The 22,500-nt window shown below is 44.1% G+C and overlaps 1 protein-coding gene across 3 annotated transcripts in view; it reads left to right on the top strand.

Annotated features, from left to right (window-relative positions):
* LOC143291867 (uncharacterized) overlaps positions 1–22,500 on the top strand; it is a 103,473-nt gene that overhangs the window by 21,181 nt on the left and 59,792 nt on the right. Inside the window, exon 1 of one of the 3 annotated variants that reach the window (XM_076601989.1) lies at positions 4,826–5,094. The exons of 1 other annotated variant lie outside the window; for it this stretch is intronic. In XM_076601989.1, coding sequence (XP_076458104.1) covers positions 4,982–5,094 — 113 coding nt within the window. In that variant the 5' untranslated portion in view covers positions 4,826–4,981. Of the gene's footprint in view, positions 1–4,825; positions 5,095–16,863; positions 17,623–22,500 lie in introns of those variants that run through there. One more of the 3 variants, XM_076601988.1, reaches the window with a different exon arrangement.

The raw sequence follows: 22,500 nt of genomic DNA, 5'->3' as shown, positions 1-22,500 counted from the left end.
AGAGAGATATGTAGGGTCGTGGTAATGTTGGGTAACGGCTTTGTTGCAGATTCTGAGAGAGAGAGAGCAGAGAGAGAGAGACAGACAGACAGACAGACAGACAGAGGGGGGTGGGGGGGGATGAGAGGCAGCTATCTGTTTAGTATTATTCTTAACAACACTTTTTAGCCGGGGACCGCTATTTTCAAGATGTCGGGCAGAACCACTGTATGCATGCTGCAGTAGTTAAGACGCAAGAAAGGAGGGCGCTATATATATAATAGGCTATATACAGCTGCCGCCGATGCAGCGCTCAGCAGTCTTGAGAGGTCCACATGCCGATAGGCACCGGGGGGGGGGAACGCTCGCTGTGACAGACCAGTGCCATGACGGGCCTCACAAATAACGTCATTGTATGTATGTCACTTTCCTCGGCACGGTTTCCTGGTTGGCAGCTAAGATCAAAGGAAGGTTGGGGATCACGCGATTATTCATGGTTGTTGTTTTTTGTTTTGTTGTTGTTGTTGTTGTTGTTTATTTGTGTTTGTTATTGTTTTTTGTTTTGTTTTGTTTGTTTTTTTGTTGTTGTTTTTTGTTGTTTGTTGTTGTTGTTGTTGTTGTTTTTGTTTTGTTTTTTGTTGTTGTTGTTGTTGTTGTTGTTTATTTGTGTTTATTATTGTTTTTTGTTTTGTTGTTGTTGTTTATTTGTGTTTGTTATTGTTTTTTGTTTTGTTTTGTTTTGTTGTTGTTGTTTTGTTGTTGTTGTTTGTTGTTGTTGTTGTTGTTGTTTTTTGTTGTTGTTTGTTTGTTTTTAGTTTTTTGTTGTTTTTATTGTTTTGTTTTTTGAGGGTTTTTTGGGGGGTTTTTTGTTTGTTTGTTTTTTTGGGGGGGGTTTCAGTACTCTCTTTTTTTCCCCTTTCTTTTTTTTAATTTGAATTTTTATTATTCTTATTATTGTTAGTGGTAGTAGTATCATTATTATCATTATTATTATTATTGTTGTTGTTGTTGTTGTTGTTGTTGTTGCCTGAAGGGTGACTAGGTGTTGGGTCTTCAAAACCAGTTTCGTTTTCAAGGAGGCACCAGAGCATAAGGAAGTGATCCATACCGGCTGCACCACAACTGTTTTATATAAGAGACAGACAGACAGAGAGACAGAGAGAGAGAGAGAGACAGAGAGAAAAGCAGATGCCTGACCTACGCAAAAAGCTCAACGCGTCGGTCAGCCCTCAGCGCAGAGTGTTAATGTTCTTTATTAAAGCTGCGAATCCTAATCCTAATCCTAATCCTCACTTGTGAATGGAGAGAGTTACCACTCTTTACTATTTGTTTATTAATCATTTCATCTCCTGGACTCATTATTTGTTAATTTGCGAATCCTAAAGCCTAAGGTCTAAGGTCCGTCAACTTAACCGCGCTGACGAACCTGCGTGTGAATCAATCAGTATAATAAACAAAAGTGCTTTCCTTCTTTACGGCCATTTGTGTAGCGAGAGCGCGGCGGAGGACAGACAGACAGGTGGAGGAGAGACAGACAGGTGGAGGACAGACAGACAGGTGGAGGACAGACAGACAGGTGGAGGACAGACAGACAGGTGGAGGACAGACAGGCAGATGGAGGACAGACAGACAGACAGGTGGAGGACAGACAGACAGACAGACAGACAGACAGGTGGAGGACAGACAGACAGACAGGTGGAGGACAGACAGACAGGTGGAGGACAGACAGACAGGTGGAGGACAGACAGACAGGTGGAGGACAGACAGACAGACAGGCGGAGGACAGACAGACAGGTGGAGGACAGACAGACAGACAGACAGGTGGAGGACAGACAGACAGACAGGTGGAGGACAGACAGACAGACAGACAGGTGGAGGACAGACAGACAGGTGGAGGACAGACAGACAGGTGGAGGACAGACAGACAGACAGACAGGTGGAGGAGAGACAGACAGGTGGAGGACAGACAGACAGACAGGTGGAGGACAGACAGACAGGTGGAGGACAGACAGACAGACAGGTGGAGGACAGACAGACAGGTGGAGGACAGACAGACAGACAGGTGGAGGACAGACAGACAGACAGGTGGAGGACAGACAGACAGACAGACAGGTGGAGGACAGACAGACAGACAGGTGGAGGACAGACAGACAGGTGGAGGACAGACAGACAGACAGGTGGAGGACAGACAGACAGGAGGAGGACAGACAGACAGGTGGAGGACAGACAGACAGACAGGTGGAGGACAGACAGACAGGTGGAGGACAGACAGGTGGAGGACAGACAGACAGGTGGAGGACAGACAGACAGACAGACAGGTGGAGGAGACAGGTGGATGGCAGACAGACAGGTGGAGGACAGACAGACAGGTGGAGGACAGACAGACAGACAGGTGGAGGACAGACAGACAGGTGGAGGACAGACAGACAGACAGGTGGAGGACAGACAGACAGACAGGTGGATGGCAGACAGACAGGTGAGGACAGACAGACAGGTGGAGGTCAGACAGACAGACAGGTGGGATGGCAGACAGACAGGTGGGGGACAGAGACTGAGACAGGTGGAGACAGACAGACAGACAGGTGGAGGACATGACAGACAGGTGAGGACAGACAGACAGACAGGTGGAGGACAGACAGACAGGTGGAGGACAGACAGACAGACAGGTGGAGGACAGACAGACAGGTGGAGGACAGACAGACAGACAGGTGGAGGACAGACAGACAGACAGGTGGATGGCAGACAGACAGGTGGAGGACAGACAGACAGACAGACAGGCGGAGGACAGACAGACAGACAGGTGGAGGAGAGGAGAGCGGTGGCGTTGTCTTCACTGGTGCCCCAACGACACCAGCACAAGCCAAGGGATAGGTAACAGATCGCAGGTGTAGGGAGGGACGTTAGGTAACAGGTGTAGGGTAACAGGTGTAGGTAGGGACGTTAGGTAGGGACGTTAGGTAACAGGTGTAGGGTAACAGGTGTAGGTAGGGACGTTAGGTAAGGAGGTTAGGTAACAGGTGTAGGGTAACAGGTGTAGGTAGGGACGTTAGGTAAGGAGGTTAGGTAACAGGTGTAGGGTAACAGGTGTAGGCAGGGACGTTAGGTAGGGAGGTTAGGTAACAGGTGTAGGTAGGGACCTTAAGTAGGGACGTTAGGTAACAGGTGTAGGTAGGGACGTTAGATAGGGACATTAGGTAACAGGTGTAGGTAGGGACGTTAGGTAACAGGTGTAGGTAGGGACGTTAGGTAACAGGTTTAGGTGGGGACGTTAGGTAACAGGTGCAGGTACAGACGTTAGGTAACCGGTGTACGGTAACAGGTGTAGGTAGGGACGTTAGGTAACGTTGGGTTACAGGTGTAGATAGGAACGTTAGGTAACAGGTGCAGGTAGGGAAGTTGGGTAACAGCTGTAGGTAGGGAATTTAGGTAGCTGGTGTAGGTAGGGACGTTAGGTAATAGGTGTAGGTGGTAACAGGTGTAGGTGGGGACGTTAGGTAACAGGTGTAGGTGGTAACAGGTGTAGGTAGGGACGTTAGGTAAGAGGTGCAGGTAGGAACGTTAGGTAGGGACGTTAGGTAACAGGTGTAGGTGGGGACGTCAGGAAACAGGTGGAGGTAGGGACGTTGGGTAACAGGTGAAGGTTGTAACAGGTGTATGTATGGACGTTAGGTAACAGGTATAGGTGGTTACAGGTGTTGGTGGATAGGGATGTTAGATAACAGGTATAGTTGGTTACAGGTGTTGGTAGGGACGTTAGGTAACAGGTATAGGTGGTTACAGGTGTTGGTAGGGACGTTAGGTAACAGGTATAGGTGGTTACAGATGTGGGTAGGGACGTGTGAACTCAACACAAGTGCCACGCGCCCTGGAGAACTGGTGCCAGAACTGCACGCCGACGAAAAATGAGTGAAAGACCGTGACATTTTTTTTCTACCTTTCTTTTTTCTTTTTTTCTTTTTTTTTTTTCTTCTTTTTTCGGTCTGACCAGGGAGACTGGATATTAATTTTCTTCTTCTTGTTTTCTTCAAACCGTGTGTATACAATGTCCGCATGAATCAACTCAAACAAGCGCCTTCCTTAATATAATGGCCAGTGGTACCAGCCCGCGTGCAGGTGCGTGAGTGCATATGGATCTTATTAATAACGTGCCGACGGGGTGATTGGATAGAAAAGCTCTTGAAAGCTAATGTTATAAAAAACAAAATGAATGGGTAAATACATGGCTGATTCAAATATGCCAAAAGAATAGATAAACAAATCAAATAAATAAAAACAAATCTCTTCAACAGCATATGCGATCATTTGGCAATCACAAGGGGGAAAAAAGACGAAAAAATGATACAAATGAATAAGGAATTGTTTCATATCGTTAGTTGTTGTGTGTGTTTGTTTTTTGTGTGTGTGTGTTGTTTTTTTGTTGTTGTTTTTTTGTTGTTTTTTGTTTTGTTTTTGTTTTTTTCTTTCGTATCCTTATACCATTGACATGTCTATTGCATACCAATATTTTTTAATATAATATCAATTTTTCATTTATTTGAACAAAATAAATTATTGAGCTTTTCTTCAAACTGGGGATTGTCTTTTGTGACAGGAGATCGTCTTTGGTGCCCACTTCTATATTGACAATGATATTGTTCTTTACGGCCTGTTTGATGCACGGCTCAAACTGTCGCCCCATTGTTACTCTTCAGTATGGGCAATAAAGCGGAAAGAAGCATATATAACAGTTTAAGTCATAAATATCCCTTATCTGTGTGCTATGTGCGGAGCAGAAATCTAGTGACACTGAGTGCTGAAAGATCATTCTCGGTTTGAGAAACTAAAACTGCGGGAAGGCAGCGAGACTTTGAAGACAATTGTTTTATGTTGTGCCCGTTTTCAAACTGGTGTTGTGGCCGTGGGGGGAAAAAAAAAATGGAAGAAGCGCGGCGCGGATTTCGTTGAGGATTTTCGTTGAGAGCTGGAAATTTGTGGTTGTTTTAATTAAAAGAAATCACACAAGATGTCGACTCCACGTCTACGCAACAATATTGCCTCCAGGGAGAGAGAGGGGACAACAGGATGTCCGCTAAGGGAGCTTACTCTTCCACCCCTTGTCCGAGGACCCAAGGGACAGTAAGTGTTCTGTCTGTCTGTCTGTCTGTCTGTCTCTCTCTCTCTCTCAGTAACAAGCTCTTGATAGAATATTTGCCACTCAGTTTTTTTTTTCATTACCTCTTTCGTTTTGTCTTTCAATCTTTTTTCCTTTCTTTCAGTTACTCATCCTTTCTTCTTTTTTTTTCTTCTTTTTTCCATTTAAGTATTGTCTTTCTTTCATTCAATCTGTAATTCCAACGACACTTATTATTTATATGTATAGATAGTTTTTATCAAATTTATGTCAACTCTCATGTCTCTGTCTGTCTGTCTGTCTGTCTGTCTGTCTGTCTGTCTGTCTGTCTGTCTCCCTCTCTCTCTCTCTCTCTCTCTCTCTCTCTCTCTCTCTCTCTCTCCGTAAATCTGTCCGTCTGTCTGTGTATGTGTGTCCTTATCTCTCTCGTCAGTGTGTGTATGCATGTGTGTGCACGGAGGATGTGGGTGTGCGTGGGGGGACGGGGGGGGGGGGGGGGGGGGGGGGGCGCGGGGGTGTTTTATTCAATATGTATACCTTTCTGCATGAAAACCTTTTCCTTTCATTTATGTGTGTGCTATTTGTAATAGATGTAGATTAGCAAGGACAGATTGGAAGAATAGGCAATGCCTAAAATCGTAATTCTTGAATAAAAACGTTTTGAGTTCTGAGTTCTGAGTTCTCTCTCTTCTCTACATGCAAATGTTTCGTGTATGCGCGCGCGCGTGTGTGTGTGTGTTGGCAGTCATAGTCCGGATTTGTTTCATTGCTTGTGAGGTACCCGATCAAGTGGGTTAGCATTCCACGGCCCATGTGGGTTGCTGGCTGACAGATAAATGTTCACATACTGCCCCTTCCTATCTCTGCGGCTGCCTTCACCTCTACACTCCATCTCGCTCACTACGATCGGCCTCGGATCCACTCTGTTTACGCATACCCAGATTCAAACACTCGACTGTTGGCCGCCGTTCTTTCTCTGTCTCTGGACCTTGCGAGTGGAATGAACTTCCTCTTTCGCTTCGTCAAGTCTCCACACTCAGCTCTTTCAAGTCTGGCCTTAAAACCCACCTCTTCCCAAAATAGCCTCCCTTGCCTGCCCTTCCTTGTCTTTAGTTGTTGTTTTTTTTACAGTTTCAGGAGTTATGCATGCGTGTGAATGACTGGTGCGAAAGCGCTTTGATTTGTCTCTGCACAAGATTCAGCGCTATATAAATACCATTATTATTATTATTCATTATACTAACATTGTGGAGGGAGAGGTTCAGGTGTTTCTTTTTTTCTTTTTTTTCTTCTTTTTTTTCAATCTTTTTATTTGTTGTTGTTGTTTTGTTTTGTTTTTTGCTTCACCTTTTTTGTGTGTGTCAATAACGTTGCCTTACACTAAAAAAAATAAAATAAATAAAAGAGTTTAATCAATCAACGACAATAATCACCCTGCCCGTGTGTGTGTGTGTGTGTGTGTGTGTGTGTGTGTGAGAGAGAGAGAGAGATCCTGTCTGTTTGGCTGTCTGTCAATTTTTCTGTCTTTCTGTGTGTATGTGTTTCTTTTTTTTTCTTTTTTTCCTGTCGTTGAACACGATGGGTCTGTTATTATTTGTGTAAACCACACGGAAGGACTGTATATGATTTATTGCTATGGTCATAGCAACAGGACACACACACACACACACAGAGAGAGAGAGAGAGAGAGAGAGAGAGACAAACACTTAAGCACACACACACACACACACACACACACACACACACACACCTTACCTCCCCACCCACCCACCCACCCCCGACAGACACACACCACACCACCACCACCACCACCAAAACACAACTCCCTCACACCATTCCCGCCATTCTAACTAACACCATCGGAAACACTCTACTTTCATTTTCAACTCATTCGGCAAGCGACTCTCATTGATCCTCTCAAGAATCTCGCGACCCGCACAACATGAGTGTGAATGACGGATCAATAATAGTCAATTCTCCGACATAAAAGACGATATCCCGTAGCACAGCTTTCGTCAGACACAGGCCGTCTTGGCTGATATTGTATAATTGCTGAACGTCTTCAAAAGAAGCGGGGTCTTTCTTGTGACATGCAGAGAGCAAGAGGGGTGTACGCTTTAATTAAAAAAAAAAAAAAAAAGGAAAAAAGTCTACAGGACTACACATATCATGATATATGATATCCTTCTTTTGATCATATTTTATTTATCTATCTATTTATTTGTTTGTTTGTTTATTCTTTTTTTTTCTTTTTTTTTTTGTTTGTTTTTGCTTTGTTTGTTGTGTTCTTTCTGTCTTTTTTTCTTTCTCTGTGTGTGTGTATTTCTCTCTGTATTTTTGTCAGTCAAGTTTGCGTGTGTGTGTGTGTGTTTTCATGTGTTTGTGTGCATGGTTCTTTATTGTTGTTACTTATGTATGTGTGTATGATAATAATAATAATAATAATAATAATAATAATAATAATAATAATAATAATAATATAATGGTATTTATAAAGCGCTGAATCTTGTGCAGAGACAAATCCAAGCGCTTTCGCACCAGTCATTCACACGCATGCATAACTCCAAAACTGGAGAAACTGAAGACAAGGAAGAGACAGGGAAGGGAGGCTAGTTTGGGAAGAGGTGGGTTTCAAGGCCAGACTTGAAAGAGCTCAGTGCGGAGACTTGACGAAGCGAAAGAGGAAGTTCATTCTAATTGCAAGGTCCAGAGACACAAAAAGAACGGCGGCCAACAGTCGAGTGTTTGAATCTGGGTATGCATAAACAGAGTGGATCCGAAGCCGATCGTAGAGAGCGAGATGGAGTCTAGGTGAAGGCAGCCACAGAGATAGGAAGGGGCAGAATTATGAATACATTTATAACATAGAGTGCTGATCTTGTATCGTGAATTAAGATGACAATCAATTTTGTTTTACTGCTTTTCGTAACAACAGAGGGTTTGTTTGTTTTTAAATCATTTTGTGAGCCATAAATGCTCTAAATACCATGACATCCCCCCCAATCCTTACCATTCTACAGATCCTTTCACCAAACCTTTTCTCTGCCCCCTTCCCTCCGTCCCCCCCCCCCCTCTCTCTCTCTCTCTCTCTCTCTCTCTCTCTCTCTCTCTCTCCACACAACACACATAGAAACAAACAAGGCAAGGCAAATATTCCGTGTTCTGTCGTATATCTTGTATTTCATTAAAATGAGTGCGAAGACAGCAACAGTGTTCATGGCAGCAACCACTTTTTTTTTCTTTCTTTCTTTTTTTTAATTTATTTTTTTGTTTTTGTTAATAGTCCTTCCACCTGCACATATTTTCTTGTATCAACGTGGTCTTGACTGGCACGATTTTATTTTGTAGTGGTGACTTTTTCTTATAATTATTTGTTCTTCCACCCCCACCCTCTACACACACACACACACACACACACACACACACACACACACACTTCCCAAGTATACCCACTTGCGGTTCACACAGAGCCACTCATCAGCCAATCCAAAATAGTGATTTTTTTTTTCCGAACCAATGAATTATCTGAAGAGAAAGGGAAGGGGGACGGGGTTGGGGGGGGTGGGGGGGGGGGTCTGAAAGTGGAGAACGGACGGAAAAGGGCTTGGAACGAGCATTCCAGCGTCAAACAGAGTGAACTGAAAATGTAAAGCACATCAGTGCCCTGTTTTCTGTCTTCTTTTTGTTTTCTTTTCCGCAGTGCAAAGCAAGTGTTCCTGTCTTGATTTTTGGTTTCCCAGCTGGTCTCAGGACCAAACCCGTTCTGCATATTCCTTCCCAAATCTCTTCTTTTCTCTCTCTCTCTCTCTCTCTCTCTCTCTCTCTCTCTCTCTCTCTCTCTCAATTTGTATACCGTACTGATCTTAGTAATAAAAAGAGGGAACGGGTAGAGAATGGAAAGAATGTTTAACTTTGGATTCATGCCACAGAGGTAAATGTTATTCGGACTATTGACTACACCCCACCCCCCCACCCCGCTCGGACTATTGACTACACCCCCCCCCCCCCCCCCCCCCCACCCACCCCCCCCCCCAAAAAAAAAAAAATCCACTCACATACACACACACACCTTTCCAACATTCCCTCATTCAGCTCACTCCTCTCTCTCCCTCTCCCCCCCCCTCTCTCTCTGTGTGTGTCTCTTCTCCCTCTTCCCCCCTCTCTCTCTCTCTCTCTTCTCCCTCTTCCTATCCCCACCCCCCTCCCTCTCTCTCTCTTCTCCCTCTTCCTATCCCCACCCCTCTCTCTCTCTCTCTTCTCCCTCTTTCTCCCCCCACCCCTCTCTCTCTCTCTCTTCTCCCTCTTCCTCCCCCCCCACCCCTCTCTCTCTTTCTTTCTTCTCCCTCTCCCCCCTCTCTCTCCCCCCCTCTCTCTCTCTCTTTTATACACGTATTTAGGTATTCATCTCCCCAAAATGTATTTTACAAAGATACACCCCAAAATTGCTTTTTTTCTGACACGGGACCCAGGCAAAGCGTGTAACTTCTTAAAGAATGCGACCTCTTACTTAAAGACCCGTATAATAAAGCGTAACAGTCTTCGAAGACTCAAAAGGTCATGACGTGTTTTGAGAGTGGTGCGATACTTCGGCCTTTTTTTCTTCTTTTTTTTCTTTTTTTCTTTTTTTTTCTTTTTTTTTTTTGTTTGTTTTGTTTGGGATTTTTTTGTGGGTTTTTTTTTTTGTTTTTTGTTTTTGGTTTAGGTTGGGTTTTTTTTAAACCAACGTCGCTTAGTTTTTCTCTTACACACTTGACTGGGTTCACGAAAGTCTTGAGATCATAGCAGAGACACACGTCGTAGGTTTGTGAGCACGCGCGCTTATCTTTGATCTCGATAAGATTTTGTGTGCATGATAGTGCGCTGAAAGAATATATTGTTGTTGTTTTTGTTTTTTCTAAAGCTTTGAAAACTATAGGTCAGGATAAAAGGGGTGGTTATTATAAATCCATGTTAAAAGAACAGAGGCAAAGCAACTTTATTTTGAGTCACAAACTTTTTCAGATGCATTGACGTTGTGACGTAAAGCGAAAAAAAAAAAGGTTTCGAAGCTTATTGTTGTAAGCAGAGGGGGTGAAATCGTTATTGCTGCGTTGAAGTATAATTACAATCCCCCCAGTTTAAACCTGATGAAATCACGGAGTGTATGAGTGAGTTCGTGAGGGTGAGAAAAAAACATTCATTGGGGGGGTGGGGGGGAGGAGGGGGCGTGGGGGGCGGGGGGGGGGTGCAGGGGGTTGGAGGGTATACAAACGTCCACCGTAAATGTGTGACATCTGTTTTTAACGCGGCAATAGAACTTATTTAGCTTGGAAATGGGAATGCAAAACACAATAGGTATGGGTCAGATTAGTGTGCAAGGTAAGGATCATGGACCCCATTTATCACAGGTTAATTTTTTTTTTTTTAAAGCAACAAAAAAAAAGAAGCGTTGCTTTCATGGGACTTACGTTCACTGTCCCAACGCTGGTCTGAACCAACAACTGTTCTGAACGGTGCCCTGTGTCTGTCTCGTTATGTGTCGGTTATCGCCCTTCATTGTTGCCTCAACGAATTAAATGCCACGGAAAGTTTGTGTTACTCAGCTCCTTCAACTTTGGAACGCTTCCCCCGTACGCTCTCTCTCTCGCACACACACACGCAAGCACGCATGCACGCACGTACACACACCTGCGCGCGTACACACTAAATAAGTATGACTCTAATAATACAGTTGCTTATTCAACCATAGTATGTTACTAACATGTTTTACACATTTTGCCGAAACGGTTTATTGTTTGAAAATGTTACAAATCAATTAGAATGAACCGGAGAAGAAAGTCTTATATTAAGTCCTGTGCATGCTTATTCATTTGCTTGCTTACTTTCCTATCTGGTCATCACCGGGTCAATGTTTATTTGCATTTTGCATCGTGAGTTAGCGTTTATTTATATTTTGCATCCGTATATGGAACGCTAGAAATGTAATGACGCCAGTCGCTTCTCCCCAAGCTGTAAGCGCTTTACAAACTCGGGGTCAAGCTGCATACCTGGGTAGAGCCGACTGATGGCTGCCATTGGGCGCTCATCATTCGTTTCCTGTGTCATTCAATCAGATTTCAGGCACGCACTCATACACAGACAAACATGCCCAAATTTGAATGATCTAGCAAATATCACCCAGTATCATAAAAAAAATGAGATCACATGTACACGTTTACTTTTAATGTTGGTTTGCAATAAAGTTTCAACTTTCAAAGGGTTGGTTTGCCCGATTTCTGAAAATTCTCAGACTTGTCATCAACATTGAAAAGGAAGGGAAAGTGTTGATTTGTTCATTTTCCGAATACTCCCTAAGGTCTACTACACTCGCTACTGTTGATATAGACGACAAGGGATAGACCCATTCCGGAAGAGTAGGGGAGGGGGGGGGGGCAGGTGGGGTTTAAGGGGTGCCGTGTAGCGGGAGGACCTGGCTGACACTGAACACAGACACCAACCGATTAACAACTCATCAAGGTGAGCAGCGGTCAATGGCAAGTTTACAGCCGGGCGTTAGGGGGGATGGAACTCACAACCCCGGGAATGTGATACCCATCCCCCCCCCTCCACCAACCACCCACCCACCGACCCACCCACACACACACCCACCGACACACACACACACACACACACACACACACCCACATTGCTATGCTATACTCCTTTAGGCAAGGCGCCCCTCACTTTGTACATACAGCAGTGAAAGGAACCGATCTTTTCCTCACACTCCTTAACACCTCGCGTAGCTTTTACAGCCCCAGGCAGTTGGAGCTGTCTCGTGATCGCCAAAGAAAACAATCTACCACATTGTTCTGATCACTGACAGATACTTCAAGTCGTCGTTTTCACCAAGGTCAGTTCTTACTGTACTCTGTTCTGGAGCTGTCGATTCGTTCTGCGGCTTAAAAAAAAAAAAAAATCACACACACACACACTCACACACACACACACACACACACACACACATTGCCCTGTTACCTTGATAGTTGGCTCGAGGTGTTGTGGTGAGGATGAGGGTGAGGGTGCAGAGGAAATACTTTGTTTCTCACAACCTGTGTGTAGGATTTGGATGTGGACATACGCGTGTGTGTAACGAGCAGCTGTTTTATGAGCAGCTTAACACCTGTGTAGTGAGTAGCATGTGTTTAATACACAGCGTGTAACGTGTTACAGTAAACAGTATTACGCCTTTTTCATTATCAGCCATGTACTATGACTTTTACTGGTTTCAAGAGTCATTACTTTTTTTTTTACGTATTAAATGCCCACATGTTGTTTGTATTATTTGACGTGTCTGAAATGGGTTATATGCTTTCATTGGTAGAAACAAAATAATTCTTATGTGTAGATAAACAAACAAACAAACAAACAAACAAAAACAAACTTCACATACTCGTGAATCCGGTTCTTCATACCACCAGATCCAAACTGAGCCGTGTTCATTCATCATAAATTTTATTTTAAAATACTCATTTCCTTTAGGAATTGAAAAAAAAGTTGTCTCAGATGAAATATCGGGAAAGGTGGTCTACCTGTAGCCAGCGGTGAAGTATTTGTGCGTGGTTTCCTGAACATTCCCCAGTCTCTGGAAGTAAAGTAGTAGTAGTGGTAGTAGCAGCAGCAGCAGCAAAACCTTTCCTTCCTTCCTTCCTTCCTTCCTTCCTTCCTTCCTTCCTTCATTCATTCATTCATTCATTCATTCATTCATTCATTCATTCTTTTTCCATTGCTTTCTTTCTTTCTTTTATATGTGTCAGTTGTTTGGGCTTTTTCTTTGTAGGTATATCTCGGATTCGGAAGCGGCTCACGTCGTAAAAGTTTTGTTTCTGCCATCATAATGATAATTTTTGTCGTCGTTGTCATCATCATCATCAAGTTGTCTTCCTGGCAAACGCTCTGTCAGTGTTTCAAGTCCTTCAGAACAACAAGCTTCCATCATTGTGGGCAGCGCTACAAAAGGTGGTAAGAAGCAGACGTGTGGTCCTCCAGTGGATCCCTGCCCATTGTGGGCAGCGCTACAAAAGGTGGTAAGAAGCAGACAGGTGGTCCTCTAGTGGATCCCTGCCCATTGTGGGCAGCGCTACAAAAGGTGGTAAGAAACAGACGGCTGGTCCTCCAGTGGATCCCTGCCCATTGTGGGGGTCCCTGGCAATTTCTTCTTCTTCTTCTTCGTTCGTGGGCTGCAACTCCCACGTTCACTCGTATGTATACGAGTGGGCTTTTACGTGTATGACCGTTTCTACCCCGCCTTGTAGGCAGCCATACTCCGCTTTCGGGGGCGTGCATGCTGGGTATGTTCTTGTTTCCATAACCCACCGAACGCTGACATGGATTACAGGATCTTTAACGTGCGTATTTGATCTTCTGCTTGCGTCTACACACGAAGGGGGTTCAGGCACTAGCAGGTCTGCACATATGTTGACCTGGGAGACTGTAAAAATCTCCACCCTTTACCCACCAGGCGCCGTCACCGTGATTCGAACCCCGGACCCTTAGATTGAAAGTCCAACGCTTTAACCACTCGGCTATTGTACCCGTCGGTCCTTGGCAATGAGCAGGCTGGTCGGCTGGCCAAGAAGGACGCCTCGGGGGAGCAAGCCTGGAACAGCGTCAGCTTCAGTGATATGAAGCCTCTCATCAGGGCACTCACGGCGCCTACAACAATCAAACACAGTGACGGGCTATATAGCCGAATGGTTAAAGCGTTGGAATTTCAATCTGAGGGTCCCGGGTTCGAATCTCGTCACCTGCGCCTGGTGGGTAAAGGGTGGAGATTTTTCCGATCTCCCAGGTCAACACATGTGCAGATCTGCTAGTGCCTGAACCCCCTTCGTGTGTATACACACACAGAAGATCTAACGCGCACGTTAAAGATCCTCTAATCTGTGTCAGCGTTTCATCGATGGAAACAAGAACATAACCAGCATGCACAACCCCGAAAACGGAGTATGACTGCCTACATGGCGGGGTGAATAAACAAAACGCTCATACACGTAAAATGTTACATGTCTGTCTGAGCGTGTATGTGTGCGTGCCTGAAATCTTATTGAATGACACAGGACACGAATGATGAACGCCCATTGGCAGCCGTCAGTCGGCTCTACCCAGGTAGGCAGCCTGTTGTGCAAATTACCCCGTTTTTGTGATCAATCATTCAATCAGGAACTACCACACATTACCCAGAGAGTAGCAAAATGTCTGGTGAAATTTCACTCCGGTCGCAACAAACTGAGCAACCATATGTACCGAAAACTGAAGCTGATGACACCTCCGTCCAAAAATGCCCCCTGTACAGACGGGTAAGACAAAAATATTCCCCTTTCTTATAATGATTGAAACGTACACATATGCGCGCGCACACAAAACGATACATGCACACGCACGGGGCACACACGCAACACACACACAGTTGTTACACTCTGAATGTAATAGTATCTTACCCACATGTTTTTCTTTTTACATGATAATCGATGTGTACATGGTGATAAGTGAAGGGTGTGTCAGTTTTGGGGGGTTTCTGACGGGCATTTCATTTCATTTTATTTTAAGTGAGCCTAAAGAAAATTTTCTGTTTTTGGTTGAAGCAGATAATAAAGTATTTTGAATTGAATTGAACTGAATTGAAGAGTGGCCTGTCGACACTCCGCTCATGCCTAAACTATATGGCAGCCACGAAGACTGAAGACAGCGACGTCATTCAGCGCCAGAGCTGGACTGATGCTGTGGCTGTGAACACCAAGAAGAAGAAGAAGAAGAAGAATGGTTCTCCGTGAGTTTCAGTTTCAGTTTCAGTAGCTCAAGGAGGCGTCACTGCGTTCGGACAAAACCATATACGCTACACCACATCTGCCAAGCAGATGCCTGACCAGCAGCGTAACCCAACGCGCTTAGTCAGGCCTTGGAAAAAAAAAGGGGGGGGGGGAATAAATAATAGATAAGATTACATAAATAAATAAATAAATAATAATTATAATATAGAAAAAGGTAGTAGTAGTAGTAGTAGTAGTAGTAGTAGTAGTAGTAATAATAATAATAATAATAAAATAATAAAAAATAATAAAATAATATAAAAAATGTAAAAAAAAAAATAATAATAATAATAATAATAAAATAAATAAGACAACAATGATGAACAAAGCCCTATCATCCTTGAACAAAGCCCTATCATCGCTTGAAACCAACAGCCGTCGCTAGTGAGTCGTCCTCATTGAGGGCAGGTCTGAATGACTACAGTAAGGGCAGACCATAAATGTCCACAGTGAGGGCGGACCATAGCTATGAACAATGAGAGTGGACCACACTTGTCACCAGTAATGGCAGATTATAGGTGTCCACAGTATTTGTAGGCCACAGCTGTTCACACGGTTGGTGGTTCACAGCTTCCGGACCTGTCGTGTGCTGTTCAGCTCCAGGAGGCGTGGAGTCTCAGGTGTCTGATGAAACTGCTGCTCGTTTCCAAGCAATATTGTGTGCATATAGGGTTCCCCAGCTGGCCACTGGGAAGCTGCAAGCTTTTAGTTTTGTGTGTATGAACTCTCTCTCTCTCTCTCTCTCTCTCTCTCTCTCTCTCTCTCATAACTTGGCGTTGCTCTTCATAATGGATGGCAACACGGGAGTTCCTACCGGTTCCCATCCCTTGTGTCACGAGCCGAAAAGTCAAAACAATAAACCATTCACTCTCTCTCTCTCTCTCTCTCTCTCTCTCTCTCTCTCCGGCTCCCAGGTGCTCTATGTTTTAGCTGCCAGCTCTGAGAAAAGGATCCCCTAATCCAGCCAATACGTACATGGATTATGAGATCTTTTTAAGCGAACCTGTTCAATAGATTTAAAACCCGTCGCTAAAAGCTCCTTTTCTTCGTGATATGGCTAGTAGAGATGTTTAAAGCATCATCGGTAACACAGCCCAGCACGGGCAAATGGGAAGCGAAGACAACAAAAACCCAATTAGATCCAAGGTTTGGTTTTCAGCCTGCCAAGCGAAGCATTGTAGTAAAAAAAACAAAAAAACTATATGAATGATTCTACCAGATATGATCTGCTGGTTCTGCTCCGTGTGAACAAAACAAAAAAATCACAGTGAAATAAAAATTTTCGGTGTAATAAATATAGGAACTAAAATTTTTGTTATAGAAAATACAGCTGTTAAAAAAAAAAAAAAAAAAAAAAAAAAAGACATATAAAAGCACAATCGTAAACAATGAAACACAATGCAAAGCCAAAGTAGGAGTGACACAAGAAGAGATTTCCTATTCAGAATACACTCCAACATGTTTGTTTTTTTCTTTGTTGTCTAATTCACGTGGTGAAGCCCAGGAGGTTGGTTGGAAAACCATTTAGCCTTACACAGTTACAGACGGACTGGCCCACGACAGAACCAACAAAACCAGCAGCGTTGAGCAGCTTTGTGTCACTGTCATGTCTGTGTGATTGACGAGCGAAATCTCCGAAATACCCCCTTGCGATGTCCCGATCTCAGAGCTGTAAACAACAATGCAGCTGAATACGATTTGCGACTTTGTCAGTGACAGAGTCGTGAAAATGCGTTAAAAAAAACAACAACCTGTCAACAAACTTCTGAAAAGAACTGTTCGTGTTTGTCTAAGCTATAGTGGTTTGTAGCGTAGTGTTTTCTTCGTCTCATCTCTGGCATTTTATCAAAGGGGAGTGGTGTTTGTCTGGACTCAAAACTTTGCCAACTAAAGCCAGTGAACGCATTCCGTTCCTAACATCCTGGAAGAAATCATCTGATTCGAGAACGACACTCTCATCGTAACGTTGTGTCAGTGTATCTAAGTCCCAACGATGTAACCTGAACCGTGAACTGGCTACTTTCTATGTTTTTTTTTCCCGGCAGTCAGTGAATTAAAACATTTCGGTTCTGAGGATTCCCAGGAAACCAACTAATTAAAGGGAAAGAAAAAACAACAGCATCGGTTCTCTACATACCAAAGAACTCAACTGATTGAAAAATAGAAAATGAAAGGGTATGAGTAGTTCAACCACCACTGCCTTCTATCAACGGGGGAATCATAGTTTACTGAAAGCATTCGGTTCTGAACATGCAGGGTAAATCAACTGATTATAAAACGAAAATGGAAGAGTTAAGGTAGGAAAACAATTTAGCTCTGTCTTTTGTCCAGACATTACACCAGCGATTTACAGTTTTCAGCACCGGTTACCACCCACACCACTGATGAAGACCCGTGCTGGAAGCGCCTGAAACACTTCAAGTTTGAGAACCCCGCAGTCCTTCATTCGCAAAGTTCGTTCCTTTCAAGGAATCTGTCAATCAGCGTTGCTATTCCTTCTTCCTCTTTCGGCCTTAGAAGGTCTCGTCAGTTGCCAAGCAAGATGGGTTTCAGCCGAGAAATGTCGAAAGTGATGGGGAACGAGCACACAGGGACACCCTATCGTTTGCGGCTCCACCCCGTGTACTCTCCCGTGTCGATGTCCGGTCAGTCCATGTCCTGCACACTGACCACACGGCGCCGCGGCTTCAGTTTTCACGGCAGGAGGTAAGTGACGTTTCATTCTGACAAGTAGTTTGCTGCTTGCTCGTCAGATGCTTCACTTACATGTACTGAAGTTATTTCCTAAATGATAGTAATGATAATAATAACAATAGTTATAATGATAATAATGATGATCATAATTTTTTTTTTCACAGCTCACGACAATCACGGGTTGATTTCTGCTTTGTGCGTGCCTTTCCCCATTTATTCTCCCCCTCTGGACTGTACATTTTGTGTGTGTAGCTCCTAGTTTTACGTTTTCTCGTGTAATCGTGGTGTCTTGTTTTTTGCGTTCCTGTCACTGCTAAGCAGAGGTTCAAGTCTCTCTGTCCTGTCAGTGACACTTTTCGAAGCTTTGTGCCCGCGGCCTTTTCGGAGGAAGATCGTGCCTGTTTTGGTTTTCGGCTGTTTGCCCAGTTGGCACCCTCATGTGAGGATTGTTTTTCCTCCAGGTGGCCAAGTTCTGTATTTCTGTGTTCTGTGTGCTCCAGCCAAGAGGGTAGGAGTACCCCGCTGGACTTGTGACGTCTGTATTTATTGTTTCCAGCGTCAGGGTAGTAGTACCTGATTGACAGTTGGCAGCATCCCACTTCCTGTGCCATTGTCCCTTCAGTCTGTGTTGGCCGGGTGGCGTTGGTGTTCCGGTCGTCTGTTCACTGCTGTCTTCCAGCTGCCGTCTTCTCGTCGCCGTCGTCGTTTGTTTTCGTACACGTAACTTCATCGTCTTCATCTTTCTTCAGTATTGGCCGTCCAAGTCGTCGTTTTTTGTGTTGTGCAGAGTGCTTGTTTTTTTCTTTCTTTTTTTATCAAATATCCTAAGTGTGCACATAACATTCTTTAAACCGGTTTCCGCTGAACAGCCGTTTTTTCAAGTTCTTTGGGTTTTTTGTGTTTATTCATTTATCCATTGCTATCATTGCTCTTTATCACACAGGCTGACTGACGTGAATAATGAAGAGAATAATAATAACGGGGCAAATACAAATAAGCAAACTATTGAATATGTACATAAGCGAAAAAGTAAGAAAATAGATATATGGCATCACTGCATTAAACACAAAATACCGTAATACAGATCACATATCTAAACCAAATGATTGTCTTGTTTTTTCCCCCTTATCTGTTCTCTTTTGAATCTATTTTGCTATAACTAAAGTTGTGTTCAATAATAAATAGAAAAAACCCAACAATCACAAATGAATTAAGAATGCTGCGCACAATGATATTCAATTTCTTGGTCTTCATACAAATAATTCTAATTCCATTGTCTCCTTCTTCTTTCGTTACCTCCGCCAAAAAAAAAAAAAAAAAAAAAAAAAGTTATCTATTCACCCCAGTGTGTCCGACTGAATACATTTTAAAGGTGATCCAGATCGGTATACGTCACCCCTTATCTATCTCTGTCTCTCTGTCTCTGTCTCTGTCTGTCTGTCTGTCTGTCTGTCTGTCTGTCTCTCTCTCTCTCTCTCTCTCTCTCTCTCTCTCTCTCTCTCTCTATATTATATAGAATGATATGCCTAAGAGTAGGGATGAATAAGTAAGATTTGGTCGGCGATCCTGTTCTGAATCCTGATCCAAGGATTAAGAAGCTGTCACGTGTGGGGAAATAGGGGGGGGAGAAAATCAATATTAAGAATGATTAAACAACTGTTCCGCGTTAACAGAGGTATGCGTTATAAGCTCATGAATTCAATGAACGGGGAGTGCCCCTTCTCGTTAAAGTTCCAGACGACTTTCTTTCATAGCTTAATGAAACATCCACTGTCACTTCAAAATCCAAACGCACACACTCCTAATCGCCCGCTGTTTTCACAGTCAATATTAGAAGTCACCGATGATTTTTTAGATCTGGGTCATAAGTGTCAAGCCGCCTGTTATCACCAGTGTGGGTTATCAGCAAAAGTTGGGGGTTACGGGACGATACACGTGTGGTGATGGCAATTCGGTTGACAGGTAAAAACTGTAACTCAGAACTGCAGTTGGTTTGAACTGGTTGAGGCGTTTGGTTATGTCCACATTTCATTGACGGGTGCAATAGCCGAATGGTTAAAGCGCTGGACTTTCAATCTGAGGGTCCTGGGTTCGAATCTCGGTGCACCTGGTGGGTAAAGAGTGGAGATTTTTCCGATTTCCCAGGTCAACATATGTGCAGACATGCTAGTGCCTGAACCCCCTTCGTGTGTATGCGCACGCAGAAGATCAAATACGCACGTTAAAGATCCTGTAATCCATGTCAGCGTTCGGTGGGTTATGGAAACAAGAATATACCCAGCATGCACACCCCCGAAAGCGGAGTATGGCTGCCTACAAGGCGGGGTAAAAACGGTCATACACGTAAAAGCCCACTCGTGTACATACGTGAGTATGGCTGCCTACATGGCGGGGTAAATAAATAAAAACGGTCATACACGTAAAATGTTACATGTCTGTCTGAGTGTGTATGCGTGTGCGTCTGAAATCTGATTGAATGACACAGGAAACGAATGATGAGCGCCCAGTGGCAGCCGTCAGTCGGCTCTACCCAGGTAGGCAGCCTGTGGTGCAAATGACCCCGTGTATGTAAAGCGCTTAGAGCTTGGTCTCTGACCGAGGATAAGCGCTATATAAGTATCCACATCAATAAATCAATCAATTTCAGGTTAACTGATAATTATGTGTATTTAGCTGTTTGGGTATGTCCGCTTGTAGGTTAACAGTTGTTACATTTGAAAATGTGAACACGTGACCACCGTTTTGCAGGTTATCACGCAATACATTTTGCAATATCAATAACTTAATTCCTCTTTTTGTGCTGACAAATGACGCATTTAGCAATAAGATTAAGCAGCGTCTGCTTAGATCAAAAAAGAAGATACATTTAGCTATATAGATAAGTTGATTCCTCGATTTATGTTAAATTGTATATTAAGCAATACAAATAAGTTAAGAAACCTTAGGTGAACAGGTGTTAGGTTAATGAATAATACATTCAGCTGTTTAGATGAATATCTTGACAGTAACTTTCTACCATACAAATTGTCACTCACAGACACACACAGACTCACACAGACGCACACAGACACACACAGACAAACACACACACACACGGACACACACACACACACACACACACACACACACACACACCCCTCTTCCCCCCCCCCCCCCCCCCCCCCCCCCACACACACACACCCACACAAGGAAGAAGGATATCGGCATTACATAAAACTATAAACTTGATGTCATCCCACTGACCCCTCTCCTCCTACTCCTCCTTCCCTCCCCCCCTCTCCCCCTGCTCCCCCTCCCCCCTCTCCCCCTCCCCCAACCTCCCACCCACCTCCCATTTTTCCACCTGCTCTTCTCTTTCCCCCTACCCTTTCTCTCTCTCTCTCTCCCCCCTCTCTCTCTCACACACACACACACACACACACACACACACACACACACACACACACACACAGACGCACACACCACCACCACCCACACGCACACACACACACACACACACACACACACACAACACACACTTTAAAAGCCAGACACTTGACCATCGTCATGTAAATGGACATAAGAGAAGGGAGGGGAAGTCATGTGCAGCCGTGTTCGCCAGTACAACTGCCCCTCCACCACTTCATGTCCTCAAGGTAGCTATGATCCGCGACTTTGCTCTGCCATTATCCTTGCAGGGGGTCTAGGCATGGTGTGGGAGGGGGCTTGGGACTGGGGGGGAGGGGGCAGCTGGGGGGTGAGCGAGGGGGGGGGGGTGAGGGGGTCAGTCAGGGGGTTGGTACTTCAAAGTATGACAATACTTGGGCGTCATGACGACACATGTAGATTGATATGCAGGCACACATTGTTCTTTTTGTTCTTTTTTTTTTTGTTTTTTTTCGGTTCTTTCTTAATGCTCTTCGTGAGGAGAGATGTTGCCATAGGGCATCTGTCGCTACCTATCACCTCAGTTTGTTTTAGATGTTTGGTTTGTTTGTCTTTTGTTGTTGTTTGGTTTTTAACACATCTCCCCCTCTCCCCCCCCCCCTCCCCCGTCCTTCTTCATTGTTTACTTGATTTTTCTTTGTTTCAAGACAGTTTTTGTTTTTTTTAATGTTTATTTCATCCTAAAAGCCAAGCCAACTTTGCCAAGTACAGCGCACTTGCTCCCTTGAGTTCATTTCATGCACAATTTATTGTGCGTGTTGCACAGGGACCTGCTATGGGTATATATCCATTCACCCAAGAAAAGACAAGAGAGATTCCTTGAAAGGAACGAACTTTGCGAATGAAGGACTGCGGGGTTCTCAAACTTGAAGTGTTTCAGGCGCTTCCAGCACGGGTCTTCATCAGTGGTGTGGGTGGTAACCGGTGCTGAAAGCTGTAAATCGCTGGTGTAATGTCTGGACAAAAGACAGAGCTAAATTGTTTTCCTACCTTAACTCTTCCATTTTCGTTTTATAATCAGTTTGATTTACCCTGCATGTCCAGAACCGAATGCTTTCAGTAAACTATGATTCCTCCATTGACAGAAAGAAGGCAATGGTGGTTGAACCACTAAAAAGAAAAACTAAATGTGGTGGAAAATTGTCGTCCTTGTCCTTGAATCGCTTCCGAGTCGAGCGTTTGACTGACCACCGAGAGAGAGAGAGGAAGAATGAATGAATGAATGAATGAATTTGTGATGTGTTTAACCATCGATACACATATATCAGGAATTCAAGAGAAGGAGTTACACACACAACGCCGGGTAACTTAAATTTCGACAACAAAGGAGATTTGCCAAATGACATTATATTCACAGATTATGTCATGTATTTTACATATCGAAGCAGGACACGGAGAGGGCAAGAGGGGAGGTGGGGGGGGGGGGGGGGGGGGGGGCGGGGGGTTGGTTGTGCAAAAAGGGTG

The sequence above is a fragment of the Babylonia areolata genome, chromosome 18 (assembly GCF_041734735.1).
Source record: "Babylonia areolata isolate BAREFJ2019XMU chromosome 18, ASM4173473v1, whole genome shotgun sequence".
Classification (NCBI taxonomy): domain Eukaryota; kingdom Metazoa; phylum Mollusca; class Gastropoda; order Neogastropoda; family Buccinidae; genus Babylonia; species Babylonia areolata.
Note: the sequence above shows the minus strand (reverse complement) of the source record. Positions and strands in the feature narration are given on the sequence as shown.